General features: G+C 45.7%; 1 protein-coding gene across 5 annotated transcripts in view; it reads left to right on the forward strand.

The window, feature by feature from the left end:
• The window catches only part of NFATC2 (nuclear factor of activated T cells 2), a 240,792-nt gene that overhangs the window by 147,288 nt on the left and 78,057 nt on the right, over window positions 1-15,447 (forward strand). For all 5 annotated transcript variants that reach the window (XM_082272186.1, XM_082272187.1, XM_082272184.1 and 2 more), the window contains exons 7-8: window positions 13,493-13,548; window positions 14,622-14,748. In XM_082272186.1, coding sequence (XP_082128312.1) covers window positions 13,493-13,548; window positions 14,622-14,748 — 183 coding nt within the window. The remainder of the gene's footprint in view (window positions 1-13,492; window positions 13,549-14,621; window positions 14,749-15,447) is intronic.

Below are 15,447 nucleotides of genomic sequence, written 5' to 3' on the forward strand. Positions count from 1 at the left end.
ATTAGACCCTCAACAGTAGATCCTCCCCAGCAACAACTGACCGGCATGAAAAAATAGAACCCCTCTGGGAAGAATAGATCCCCCAGCAGCCAGCATCAAAAGACCCTCCAGCACACCCCAGCACCCCTTGCTGTCTCATTACTGAAATTCAAGGGGGAGCAGAGTAATGTAGAACAAGCAATCCCTCCTCACAGCTACATATAGCTTTCTGCAAAGAAGCCACAGTTTCCCTATTTTAGATTTATGAGCACTGACAGGCCTGAATCCACTTCCTTGTAATAGAATACTTCCCTTCACTCTAATCATTGTACAGTGATCAGTGACTGGGAACCAGTGTTTCCAGCACCTAAACATACACTATATTGTCAAAAGTATTGGGACGCCTGCCTTTACACGCACATGAACTTTAATGGCTGTAGGGTTCAATATTGAGTTGGCCCACCCTTTGCAGCTAGAACAGCTTCAACTCTTCTGGGAAGGCTGTCCACAAGGTTTAGGAGTGTGTCTATGGGAATGTTTGACCATTCTTCCAGAAGCCCATTTGTGAGGTCAGACACTGATGTTGGACGAGAAGGCCTGGCTCGCAGTCTCCCCTCTAATTCACCCCAAAGCCGATCTATCTGGTTGACATGTCATGTTTCTGCACCCCAAACTCACTCATCCATGTCTTTATGGACCTTGCTTTGTGCACTGGTCCAAATCATTTAGTGGAGGGGGGGTGATGGGTTGTTCTCCAGGGGATGGGCTTGGCCTCTTAGTTCCAGTGAAGGGAACTCTTAAGGTGTCAGCATACCAAGAAATTTTGGACAATTTCATGCTCCCAACTTTGTGGGAACAGTTTGGGGATGGTCCCTTCCTGTTCCAACATGACTGCACACCAGTGCACAAAGCAAGGTCCATAAAGACATGGATGAGAGAGTTTGGGGTGGAGGAACTTGACTGGCCTGCACAGAGTCCCGACCTCAACCTGATAGAACCCCTAAAGTCAGCAGCTACACACACTGTACACATACTGTAGCTTCTGACTTTTAATATTAGGACACTTACCTGTCCTGGAGTCCAGCGATGTTGGCACCGCAGCTGATGTTTCCATCGGCCGTCGGGTGTTGCCACCGCCATTGCTAGTAAGGGAACCCGGCAGTGAAGCCTTGCGGCTTCACGGGCGGGTCCCTACAGCGCATGCGCGAAGCGCGCTGCACATCTGGATTGGCTCGGCGGCAGGGTAAGTAGGAGGGTAGCCAAACTTTAGAGGAAGTGGGGAAGAGTACCTGTCAAAAACAAGTACCCGTTCCCTCCTCCCCCCTGAAAGGTGGCAAATGTGGCACCAGAGGGGGGGGGGGGGAGGAAGCAAATGCGTGGAAGTTTCACTTTTGGGTGGAACTCCGCTTTAAGGGTTCCCTTCATTAGAACTAAGGGGCCAAACCCAATCCCTGAAAAACACCCCCACACCATAATCCCCCTTCCACCAAATGATTTGGACCAGTGTACAAAGCAAGGTCCATAATGACATGGATGAGCGAGTTTGGGGTGGAGGAACTTGACTGACCTCAACCTTATAGAACACCTTTGGGAGGAATTAGAGTGGAGACTATGAGCGAGGCCTTCTCGTCTAACATCAGTGCCTGACCTCACGAATGTGCTTCTGGAAGAACGGTCAAACATTCCCATAGACACACTCCTAAACCTTGCGGACAGCCTTCCCAGAAGAGTTGAAGCTGTTATAGCTGCAAAGGGTGGGCCAACTCAATATTGAACCCTACGGACTAAGACTGGGGTGCCATTAAAGATCATGTGCGTGTAAAGGCAGGCGTACCAATACTTTTGGCAATATAGTATCCTATCTATCTCATCTATCCTATCTATCTATCTATCTATCTATCTATCTATCTATCTATCTATCTATCTATCTTATCTATGAAAAGGGAGAAAAGTAATCATTTTCGGATCACCTTTCCTGCCCCCCTTTGTTGTAGGGTGTTGGATGAGTGTGTATCAAGGGCAGGGGAGGACTGGGCCAGGGGGCAGGGGGGCAATTGCCCCCCGGGCTGCTCTGGTGATCTGTAAAAAGGCTGCACTGCTTCTACCACAGACATGCCTAAAGGATTCATGGTGAAAAGAACTAAAAAGTCCCCACTGCTGACCTACTGAGTGTGGTATGAAGGCAAGGACAGAGGGCAGGCCTTTCCCCCAGCATGGATGGTGTAAACTGTGTCTGAGCAGAGGCTTTTTTCATGCCCCACTGGAGACTCTCTTTCCCCAGGCAGCCCACACCGAGCTGTTCCAGCTCCCCCAATTTCTTCCTGCTGGCCAGGTTGGGAACCGGCCGGTGAGTAGAGAGTACCTGGAGCAGAGCTTCAGCCGTGAATGGGGGTCAGGAAGAGACGAGGAAGAGGGAGAGTGGGGGGGGGGGCAAGTTGCTGCACCACGGGCCTCTGGTTTGTACTTGCCCCCTTGGCCGAAAGTTGCCAGTCAGCCCCTGATCAAGGGCGTAACTACAGGGGTTGCAATTGCAACTGGGCCCAATGCTCTAGGGGGAATGTGCGGCTCCCCTGTACACCTGGATAGGAGGGGCGGCGGGGGCAGCATGTAGAGAAATCACTGTCCTCCTTTTTCCTCCTGTAGCTGCAGGAGGAAAATGGAGGGGATTGGTTCCTCTGTATGCTGCCCCCGCCACTCCTCCTATCCAGTTCACTTGTGTTCTGCTGTCTCTGGGCCCCTGTGTGCTCCCCTGGTCCCCCCCCCCCACTGTGCTGCCCACCCCCCCTCCCACTGTGCTCCCTCCCATCTGCTGCGGGGGATGAGTCACAATAGAGAACCAGGAAGGGGTCAGTAAATATATAATTTACCAGCTCCTTCCTTTTCTGAATGGACAGAGTCATAGTCAGTCACATTGTAAAAAAATAAAATAAAATGATAAAAAAAATACCAAAAAGTAAAAACTACTGACACCAGTGGGTGAACTTCCAGGATCGCAAAGGTCACACTTGCGACCGGGCCATGGCATTCCATCACCATGGGGAGACCCCAAGATGGCAGGAAGGGGGCCCACTGCAGAACTTGTGAAACGGTCCCGCTGTGAGACCGTAATAAAGGGCCCCGCATTGAGAGTAAAAGGCCCCAGGATCAGTGGGAAGAGCCCCAGGCTTGAAGGCAAGGGAAGGGCCCCCGGCCAAGGGTCCGGGGGGCCCTTCATGGTTTCTTGCACCGGGGCCCTGAAGGTTCTAGTTACACCTCTGGTGTGTATTGATGTGTATTTGATGTTAGAGAGCCGCCGTTGTATACAAAGGCTGTAACTAAACACACACTGATGTTGTTATAACATTGTGTCTGGTAACATTACCTTGCATAAATCTCCACAACAGTGGAAGCAGCCTGAACTCTCTCTCTCTCTCTGATGTCATTGGGATATCCCAAGAAAACATTGCAAAACAGGAAAAAATCTAAGAGCTGATTGAGAAACATTGCTGCTGCAAAGCCAGTTGCCATAGCTCTGAGAAACGCAGGGAGACGGGGTGGAATCCAGTGTTTTGGAAGGTTCCCTCATGACACAATCCTCTGGAATCTTACAGATGGTAAATCCTCATTAACACAACAATCCCAACCCATTTGCTCCATCCTTTCTGGCACGCAGCACCATACGGGGGCGCAAATGGACTCCAGCCTGATTTACTCCTCTGAAACTTCGTTTTTTAAATAAAGAGCATCTTTTTTTTTTTTGTTAATTTTTTTTGGAATACACTATAGAAAGAAAAGCACATTGAAAGTCGCTCGGATGTTTTGGTAATCTGGCGTAGCGAGAGAAATTCCCTATTCTCCGACTGACTCACAAGCTCCATGTGACTCATGATTTCGGTTTGCTGGTTCCCAGCGTTCTGCATTAATGTATGGGACTGTGTCAAGCCAATTGTTGTAAAGAGACGAGGCCCACCTGCTCAGATCACCCTCATGACATTGGCAGGGCCTTGACTAGCAATTTGCTGCAACCAGATCTACTGTTACGTCTTATTAAAGTAGTTGGAGCGGTGATAGATTGTCCCTGATTAGGTAAACATTGGGGTTGTTGTTCTTTACAAATTCCTTTCTTTTTACTGCACTGTGCCCAAGTGAGTGGTTGCTTGTCTCTGCCGGGACTTTTGGGGTTGATTCAGTAAAACTGGAGAGTGCAAAATCTGGTGCAGCTCTACATAGAACCCAATCCCCTTCCAGGTTTTCATTTTAAGAACTGGGGCCTTCGTTGGGGTTTTCATTGATCACCTGGGCACCTGGGGCCTTCGTCTGGGTTTTCATTGATCACCCGGGCACCTGGGGCCTTTGTTGGGGTTTTCATTGGTGATATATTTGGGGTTTTCATTCAAGAACTTGGGACTTGGGACGTTGTCTTTGTGGTTGATTTATCAAAACTGGAGAGTTCAAAATGTGGTGCAGCTCTACATAGAATCCAATCACCTTCCAGGTTTTCATTTAAGAACTGGGGCCTTCATTGGGGTTTTCATTGATCACCTCGGCACCTGGGGCCTATATTGGGGTTTTTATTGGTGATGCCTTTGGGGTTTTCATTTAAGAACTGGGGCCTTCGTTGGGGTTTTCATTGGTGATATATTTGGGGTTTTCATTCAAGAACTTGGGACTTCCTTCTTTGGGTTTTCTTTGTGGTTGATTTATCAAAACTGGAGAGTGCAAAATCTGGTGCAGCTCTACATAGAATCCAATCCCCTTCCAGGTTTTCATTTTAAGAACTGGGGCCTTCGTTGGGGTTTTCATTGGGCACCTGGGGCCTTCGTCTGGGTTTTAATTGGTGATGCCTTTGGGGTTTTCATTTAAGAACTGGGGCCTTCATTGGGGTTTTCATTGATCACCTGGGGCCTTCGTTGGGGTTTTCATTGGTGATATATTTGGGATTTTCATTCAAGAACTTGGGACTTCCTTCTTTGGGTTTTCTTTGTGGTTGATTTATCAAAACTGGAGAGTGCAAAATCTGGTGCAGGTCTACATAGAAACCAATCAGCTTCCAGGTTTTCTTTGAGGTTTTCATTCAAGAACTGGGGCCTTCATTGTGGTTTTCATTGATCGCCTCGGCACCTGGGGCCTTTGTTGGGGTTTTTTATTGGTGATGCCTTTGGGGTTTTCATTCAAGAACTGGGGCCTTTGTTGGGGTTGTCATCGATCACCTCGGCACCTGGGGCATTTGTTGGGGTTTTTTATTGGTGATGCCTTTGGGGTTTTCATTCAAGAACTAGGGCCTTTGTTGGGGTTGTCATCGATCACCTCGGCACCTGGGGCATTTGTTGGGGTTTTCATTGGTGATGCCTTAGGGGTTTTCATTCAAGAACCGGGGGCCTTCATTCTTTGAGGTTTCCTTGTTGTTGATTTACCAAAACTGGAGAGTGCAAAATCTGGTGCAGTTCTACATAGAAACCAATCAGCTTCTAGGTTTTTTTGGGGGTTTTATTTCAAGAACTGGGGCCTTCCTTTTTTTCGGTTTTCTTTGTGGTTGATTTACCAAAACTGGAGAGTGCAAAATCTGGTGCAGCTCTACATAGAAACCAATCAGCTTCCAGATTTTCTTTGGGGTTTTCATTCAAGAACGAGGGCCTTCGTTGGGGTTTTCATTGATCTCCTCGGCACCTGGGGCCTTCATTGGGGTTTTCATTGATCACCTGGGCACCTGGGGCCTTCGTTGAGGTTTTCATTGGTGATATATTTGGGGTTTTCATTCAAGAACTTGGGACTTCCTTCTTTGGGTTTTCTTTGTGGTTGATTTATCAAAACTGGAGAGTGCAAAATCTGGTGCAGCTCTACATAGAAACCAATCAGCTTCCAGGTTTTCATTCAAGAACTAGGGCCTTCATTGGGGTTTTCATTCAAGAATTGGTGCCTTCATTCTTTCGGTTTTCTTTGTGGCTGATTTACCAAAACTGGAGAGTGCAAAATCTGGTGCAGCTCTACATAGAAACCAATCCGCTTCCAGGCTTTCTTTTTGGTTTTCATTCAAGAACAGCAGCATGCAGAACAGGCAGGGGGATCGGTGATGGAGAAGCAATTACAGGAATGATGCCCTGTGTCTGTGTCTCTCCCCGCAGCAGAGGGGGAGAAACTGGCTTTCAGCCGCTGCAGAGAGCCGCACAAGGCTTCCTTCTGTAATTGCCCCTCTGCCTGACCATACTGAGTCCCCGTGCTGTTGGGCCCCCCTCTGTGCCCGGGACCCCTACAGGAGGACTGGTAGTCTCCCCTATCAATGGCCCTGCAGGCAAAGTTTAGCAGCAACCAAAACACACATTTGTAGAATTTTGTTATTATTCACAATTAATCTATACTATGTATTAGTTGTGTAGCTGACATCAGTGCCAAGACAAGATCATTCAGTCCCAGGGCAAAGATGCCAAACTGCACCCCCCCCCCCTTCCCTTAGGGCTAGGGTCAGTGTACCCCCATCCCTGCAATAAACCACTGCTTCCAGGGCAGCCGCCCCTCCTGCCTACCCCTTGTCCCGGCCCTGGCTGACATCATAGGGAGACATATGTTCTATCTGTGAACATTTCGATTTTACTCTTACAGAAGGAATTTTTATTTTATTGGATATAAAAAATAAAAATGCAGTCTTGCAGTGACTGGCCATACAAGCATCTTTTCTGTAGTCAGCATTTCATCACAGGATATTGCCATATGAATCATCAACCCAAAATGTTTTAATGGAAAATGCAGCAATTATTGAAAGCTAAAACCTGAGAATGTAACCTGGTAAATGTGTATGGAGGGGGAAGTACAACAAACTCCCTCCCTTATGAAAGCTTTTAACTTGCTTTATAATCATATAGTTTGCACCTTTTTATATATCACGTGCTTTGGCTGCATGTACAGTTTAGCTGCTAAACCGCATTACTTGCTGTCAAGTGACTCATCACTCTCAATATCAGAAGAGCCAGATATAAAGATAAGAGTATAAAATATGGAGCAGGAAGTGAAAGGAGGTTGATGGCTTTGTTGGTGAAGTTTCTGAGAATCTAGATTGAGGTGATTTTAGTCGTATTATTACATTTGCAACAACAACGATTGAGTACTGTCCGTAAGTGCCGGTTCACACTAACGCGGCACGACTTTGGGGGCGACCTGTGAAGTCGCGTGCACCGTGACTTCGGCGCAACTTGCACGGACTTCCTATAATGAATGTCTAAGCAAGTCGCTCCGATGTCGCCCCGAAGTAGTACAGGAACCTTTTTCTAAGTCGGAGCGACTTGAGTCGCTCCCATTAGAACGGTTCCCGTAGCACACAATGGACCGCGACTTGTCAGGCTGACCAGTCGCCTGACAAGTCGCGGTAGTGTGAATGGGGTCTAATACTTTTATTTTTATCTGCCTGAACATCCACATTTTCAAGCTTTCAGGGTGTGCCCCCTTCAGTACTTCTTGGACCTTCAGTACTTCTTGGACCTTAAAGTATACAGTGCACTCTGAATATATTTACAGCGCTTCACTTTTACCACATTTTGTTACGTTACAGCCTTCTTCCAAAATGGATTAAATTCATTATTTTCCTCAAAATTCTACAAACAATCCCCCGTATTAACAACGTGAAAGAAGTTTGTTTGAAATCTTTGCAAATTTATTAAAAATTAAAAAACAAAAAAAAATCCCATGTACATAAGTATCACAGCCTTTGCTCAAAACTTTGTTGAAGCACATTTGGCACCAATTACAGCCTCAAGTCTCTTTGAGTATGATGCTACAAACTTGGGCAGTTTCTCCCATTCTTCTTTGCAGGACCTCTCAAGCTCCATCAGGTTGGATGCACAGACATTTTCAGATCTCTTCAATCGGGTTCAAGCCTGGGCTCTGGCTGGGCCACTCAAGGACGTTCACAGAGCTGTCCTGTAGCCACCCCTTAGTTATCTTGGCTGTGTTCTTAGGGTCATTGTCCTGTTGAAAGATGATCTTTCGCCCCAGTCTGAGGTCCAGAGCGCTCTAGAGAAGGTCCCTGTACATTGCTGCGTTCTTCTTTCCCTCGATCCTGACTAGTCTCCCAGTTCCTGCCTCTGAAAAACATCCCCACAGCATGATGCTGCCACCACCATGCTTCACTGTAGGGATGGTATTGGCCAGGTGATGAGTGGTGCCTGGTTTCCTCCAGACATGATGCTTGTCATTCAGGCCAAAGAGTTCAATCTTTGTTTCAACACACCAGAGAATTTTGTTTCTCATGGACTGAGAGTCCTTCGGGTGCCTTTTGGCAAACTCCAGGTGGGCTGTCATATGCCTTTTACTGAGGAGTGGCTTCCATCTGGCAACTCTACTCAACTGGTCTTCCTTCCTGGTTTGCGGGCTCCGGCTGTGTGAGTGGCTGGAGCCGCAATGATGTCATTCCCATGCATGCGCATAGGAGCCATCGTTCATGGCACAGGACTCTGAAGGAACAGCATACCACTTGCAATGGTTGCTTCAATAGTAAATATCTCCTAAACACTGCATGTGTAGGAGAAATATACTGTACCTATAGGTAAGCCTATAGTAAGGCTTACCTATAAGTAAAAGTCATGCATAGGAGTTTACTCCTACTTTAAACAGAACTAAACTTGACTAGGGTAGTTCAGATCCCACCTGTTTAACCATTTTACCTGGATCAGTACCCAACACCACCCCCCTTTAACTTTTAAATGACGGCACTAACTCAGCATTGGGATTAAATGGCCGGTTCGGCCTTTTATTAAACATAACCATAAGTAACAGAAAAACATAAAACAGTCAAACCAATCCAGATCAAAGAATGGTTGCAGATCCTTGACGATACCATTTCCCACAACTTTGGAGTCTGTGGTACCATTAAGTTAGGTTCTGTCCCCAGCCGTCAAAACACTGCCTCAAGGACTATCCTAATGGACCACAGACCCCTACCACCACACTACTCGGTCGGTCTAGACTAATCCATACCAACCAGAGGACTCCATACCTGAGATGGGTCCCATCATTTTATCGTTCAACACCAGGTTTTGGACCCTCGTCAAGGACCCCAACCGCCAACGTCCAACCTCCTTAGCAGAGCGACAGAAAACAGCATCACTAGGGCGGGAGGGACATTTCTCCTATGATCTCCAGTCTGCAAGTGAAGCCCCTTCACTCCTCTCCTCCATTTACTCTCTCTCCTGCTCCTCCCCATCACCTCGTCTGCTCTGCCAATAAGGTAAGAGTCCTGGCCTCTCATATCCCAACAACTAATTTAACCCCCTACTGCCTAGTTTTCCTTCCACCCTGTCATGTATGCCCTATGCTTATCATTTCCTTCAAGCTCCGGGCATTGGAGCACCACAAACTGCACACTTTTTAATTCATTTTTAATATTTAAAGCTTTAAAAACTCCCACATCCATCCATTCTTCTTTGCAGGACCTCTCAAGCTCCATCATCCATGTCTCCATGCTTTATTTTGTTGAGACCCCCCCCCCCCCCCCCAAGCATTTCTAGCTGTGGCCATCTTGAGTAAGGGCATCTTGAGTAAGGGCAGATGAATTATATAGCATTTACTTCACTCAACTCATCTTCCCTTAGCTCAGACATGCAGGCAGGAGGGTTTTCTTAGCTAAGAAAGTACCTCCTTCCCTCACATGAAGACTTCTGGGATGTATGACATCATTTTGGCCTAGGCCAAAAACCAGAAAGCAACTGAAGAAATAAAATAAAAAAAGTTTAAATCAAGTGAATGTAATTCCTTCCGACCTAGTTTCTAATGCTAGCAGCATAAGTATTAAACATAGTTCATGTTAATTGAGAGAGGTTATTTCCACTTATCAAGAAGAGAAGAATGTTCTGAAAGGCCCAGCAATCATTGTATAGATGTGTGGCTACGTGGCTTCTACTTTATTGGAAACTAGAGCTACCGTTGATTGAGATGTCGACTGCTTTTTTTCAAAACTCATCAAGCAATTGGTGTTGATATAGTTCAGCCGTGGCAAGAGAGAGAAGAACAAAAAAGTATTGTGCGGACAGCCGAAAAGACTGACATCATAGTTTTCATTTCATCAGAGAAAATGGAAACAATTGAATGGTGCCAGTAACACCTAATTTGTTGCTTCACCTATGAGATAAGAGAAAGCTGGGCTTTTGTTAAGGCTTAGTCTTGGTTACCCAAAAAAGGTGTCAATCCGGTTAATTCCACCCAGTTTTTCTCACACTTATGTTTCTCATACCGATCGCATGACGCACTTTGTGGCTCCTGTCCGCCCGGATAATGCAAGTGTTTAGCGTTTCGCAGCTCTTTGCTTTACCGCCAACCCTAGTACTTCTCCGGCCTATGGAGAGTTTGCGTTTTCAACACCCTCGTCAAGCATAATTAGTTTAGTGAAACCACACTTTTTGGGAACAGTTTCTGGACTGGTAACAGTTTTCCAGAAGCCATTGTTGTGTGAGCAATTTTGATGCTTGTAAAGAATGCCAGGGCTATTTAACCCAGCAATTGCTACAACAAGGACATTAGAATTCCCAAGCCACGTGCTGGTTCCAGTTCAGCGTCCCTAAAAAACTTAAGACAGTTAGCATTTTTAGAAGGAAAAGTTAGTAATCGAGGTCTTCCATCTTTTTTATTTTAACACGTTTCCATCAAAGACGTGCGTTGTCATGCACTGATAGCCATAAAGAGACCCTTCCTCAAGTTTGAGTGAAAGACAGCACTGGACAGGTGCCGCTCACGGTTGCCCAGCGGCACGTTACTGTGTAGAGGGAATTGCTTCCAATGGGTTGTATCCCAATTGTAGGTGGTAAGTCATAGACTCCGTTGGGGTCTAGGGGTGCTACCTTTGTGATGACGACAATGGAGGCCTTACCACAGTGAACACCTTTCTCCATCTGTCCCCAATTGTAGATGGTAAGTCATAGACTCCGTTGGGGTCTAGGGGTGCTACCTTTCTGATGACAACAATGGAGGCCTTACCGCAGTGAACACCTTCCTCCATCTGTCCCCAATTGTAGGTGGCAAGTGATAGACTCCGTTGGGGTCTAGGGGTGCTACCTTTCTGATGACGACAATGGAGGCGTTACCGCAATGAACACCTTCCTCCATCTGTCCTCCTCTCCTCCCTCTATCAACTATAACATGGATTTTCTGATACACAAATGTCCAAGAGCTCGAATCACTGTCCAACTGGAGAAATTAATAGTCTACTGTGGTTGTCGCTGCTGTCCAAAACTCATAAACCAATGAGATCAAAGAAAAAACACAATGTAAGGAAAGCGCTGTACTCTGGTAGAGTCATGACATAAATCACTGTCCCGGAGGAGATCTACATGTATAGCCGGAGTCTGGAGGAGCTGCTGCTGGATGCCAACAAGCTCAAAGAGTTACCCAAGAGCTGCTTGAGCTTCCCATTCGATACAGCGTTGCCCACACTTCACGGCTAACCATCTTCTACTTCCCCCAGCTTGTGACGTCTATTCCGGGCGACAGGTCAGGCTTCACCTGTGAGGCGGATGTCATTCCCAGCATCTCGGCTGTTTCACCTCATCCGGAAGCCCCTGGTCAGCTCCCTCACTGGCTGGAGCATCTCCATCTTGCGCCTATTGAGTTTCCCAGCTGGATCATGGTCACATATAGGGGATAAATTCCGGAGATAAATCTATAATCCTAACACTTTATAAAACTCTGGTCCGGCTACACCTGGAATATTCTGTCCCGTTCTGGTCACCAATCCTCAGAAGGGATGTGCTGCAACTGGAAAGAGTCCAAAGAAGAGCAACTAAACTAATTAGGGGATTGGAGGACCTAAATTATGAGGAGTGTTTACAAGCGCTCAATTTATTCTCCCTAGAGAAGAGACGCCTGAGAGGGGACATGACGGCGATTTACAAATACCTCAACGGTGATCTCAGCATAGAAAAAAACTATTCAGTTGCAAGGAGTGCAAGAGGACACGAGGCCATTCAATGCGATTAGAGGAGAAGCGATTTAACCTCAGGCTACGCAAAGGGTTTTTTACAGTAAGGGCAATAATATTGTGGAACTCTCTTCCACAAATGGTAGTAACTGCGGGAAGTATGGCTACTTTTAAAAGACTCTTGGACATGCATCTCTAAGATCAAAACATTCAGGGGTATGGGAAATGAATACGTCCACACACACCTACACAGGTTGAACTGGATGGACGATTGTCTTTATTCAACCTCAACTACTATGTAACATCTGGAGTCCTGCAGCACGCCTTGCCTAAACATCGGCTGGGGCGCCGACATCGCTGGACTCCAGGACAGGTCCTAATATTAAAAGTATGTGTAGCTGCTGACTTTTAATTTTTGGAGGGGGGGGGGGGCAGAACACCGCTTTAGGCCCCTTTGGGTCCTTTCACACCGGGCGGACCGTATTTTGATCCACTCCGGCACTTTTTTTTTTTTTTTACGGACACGGGTATCATTCATTCCGTATGTCCGCATATCATCCCATCCATTTTATACGGACATAATGTATGTCTATGGGATTGCGGATGTCAGCGGATGACACCGCTGACATCCGATTTTGCATCCTTTCCGTTTTTTTAACGGAGGAAAAAATGGGTTCTGTTCCGTTCCCAAAAACGGAACAGAACTGAAAGGACGCAAATGGTCATCCGCTGACATCCGCAATCTCATAGACATTCATTATGTCCGTATATCATCCGCAAATGGATGGGATGATATACGGACATATGGACCGCCCGTGTGAAAGGACCCTTACACACACACTATCTGTTTGTCCGTTTTTTAATCCATCCATTGACGGATGAAAAATGGACATTAATGCATCTCTATGTAAAAACGGATGACAACGGATGATCATCCGTTAACATCTGTTTTCATCCGCTTCCGTCAATGTCTGTTTTTTGGAACAGATGAATGCCCTATTTTTCATCCGTCAAAACAATTAATCGAACGAAAAACGGATGTAAACGGACAAATGGTCCGTTTTTCATTGGTAGTGGATGTAAAAAAAACGGATGAAAAATGGATGAAAACGGACGATAAACTGATACATTTTGACATGACTGAACTGATGAACTGAACGGACCGTATGTGTGAAAGGTCCCTTAAGGATAATAGATAAGTTCTGCTCTCTGTGTTCTCTGGACTAGCTCCCTTCCACTTGACTTCCTATATGGCATGCTTACATCCTTGGCTCCACCTCTTACGCGTTACGCCACTATCACATGGTTTTTTATCATATTCCTGAGTTTGGCTGGAGCCATTACAACTAGTGGTAGGATAAACGCCATGGACTTGAATGACAAAAAACAGCTCTCTGGACCTGTTCTTTGGCTTGATAGCATGATAATTTGAAAGTTAACAGTATCTATAAACCTAGGGAAAGCTGATAATTATGTTTGGCAGACGTTGCCTATGTAAGATTTTCTGATGCCCTATTATTATTATATGTTAGCTGTGTATAATCTATAAACTTAAGATGCTTTAAATTATTAACATTCTTGATCGACTTTTATACTGCTCACATCAGCGAGTAAATGTTCCCTGTTTTTGTGTTTTAGATGGCCAGCAGATTTGGGAGACTGAGGCGACAGTGGATAAAGACAAAAGCCAACCTGTAAGTTTAACAACCTAGTTCAAAACTTTGAGATGGGAAAGATCGACAACAAGATGGGTTTCCGAAGACCACATCCCTAATCCTAATAAATGATAAACGGGGATAAACAGTAGTTCATGTGCAAAACACACGTTCCTAAGGGTAAATGTTCAGAAATCGCCTGCTCAACCATAAACGGATGGATAATACCGCAACTGTTATAGTGAATACTGTGAAATACCACTATAATGGTGAAACCAATCATTATTGATAATTGCTATAAAGTGACAAATATGAAACATACTACAACAAAATTCCCCCAGGATGATTCCTGTGTGTTCACCACCTAAAAGAGTTTAATTACTCCACACTCACCAGATGTTGGTGACTCCCCTACCTTATAGTAGGGAAAGTCAGCAAGGCTTGTATGTCTTTCTGGGGGCCCTATCCCACTGGGATGCCCTCTGGGGACTTCCACAGGTACCGACTCCCTCCTATTGTGGTCCCTGGGGTCCTTTTTTCTGCAGGTAGACAACAAATGGAGAGGAAGCCCCTCATAGTGTAAAATCCTATTGCATTTATTCTTTGTAAGGCACTTACAAGGTAAAAAAACTGTAAAAAACGATAGTATAAAACCATAAAAAAGCGCCACTATTATTATGAAACGACCCTCTGTATGTTTAGAGTAATGGACGCTGCTGGTTACCTGGCGTGCGTTCCACTCTCTGGGCTGGAAGTGATGCATGGGAGCATCAGCTTGACGCGTTTCGTCCTCAACAGGCGACGTCAAAAGCTGGACACATTCCTAAGGGCATCAAACCTTTGCATTCCTAGCTAGTTTGTGAGCATGAAGTGTCTTGTGCTTTAAAAAGATAAAACATCTAGCTGTCCAGGAACCTAAGGACTGCATTGACTGACAAGTAACTTAACAAAGAAAAGCCCTCTGACCATGAAATGTACCACACGTGGAGAGGTTTTCAATCTTTTGCCTAAAGATTAAAAAAATCTATAGAACATGTTTATAAAAATGGATTCGATTTAATTATACCTACCCCTAGAGTACTGAATGCATCCAATCTCCGTTCTCATTTCAGAGCATGCTGTTCGTTGAGGTCCCTGAATACCGCAACAAGCACATCACCTCTCCGGTGAAAGTGAACTTCTATGTCATAAATGGCAAAAGGAAAAGGAGCCAGGCTCAGCACTTCGCCTACCACCCAGGTACTGCCAGAATGCTTGACATTAAATCTTGTATTTCATGCATCACATGATGGTAAGACTGTGAGAAACCTAAAAACAGGAGCGGACACTTCCTGGCTTCTAGGCCCTATCAGTTTCAGGAGAACGATTTCAATAGCATTGATATAAAGATCCTGCTACTGCCCCAGAACTAACATGTTGCTTGAAAGTAGGAAAGGTCACTACCATCTTAAGCTTCTCACAAGGTCATTTTGCTCTGTGGCAGAGGTCCTTTTATCCATGCAGCACTGCCCCGGTAGGGACTGCGGATACCTACTCTGCGGGCTCCCCTGGTTACCAACACACGGCTATAAGTAGATACTGTTCCTAAATCCCTCCTTGCTCCTGTTGGCTCTTCGCAGCAATAAACAGTCTAGGGGTATTGGGTTTTTGATTGTTTATTTTGTAATTGGGATAGGAGAAGGGAATAGTGGGATACTCCCAACTTAACTATTCACAATATCTGAGGACTTCTATTGTCACAACTTTGCTGGTAGATATGGAACAGCCAGGCTGTTAATTCATCCTGCCACTTTAGATGAATGGGGTTTCTTTACTCTCTCTTACAAGATGACCAGATGAAAAATATGTTATCTTCAGGATACTCTCCCTAACATCCTCTTTCTGCTGACACCTGTTCACTGACTATCTTGTGAGCAGGGGTGGCCCTCCTCAGGTCAG

This window comes from Pelophylax lessonae, assembly GCF_965119305.1.
Source record: "Pelophylax lessonae genome assembly, chromosome: 11".
NCBI lineage: Eukaryota > Metazoa > Chordata > Amphibia > Anura > Ranidae > Pelophylax > Pelophylax lessonae.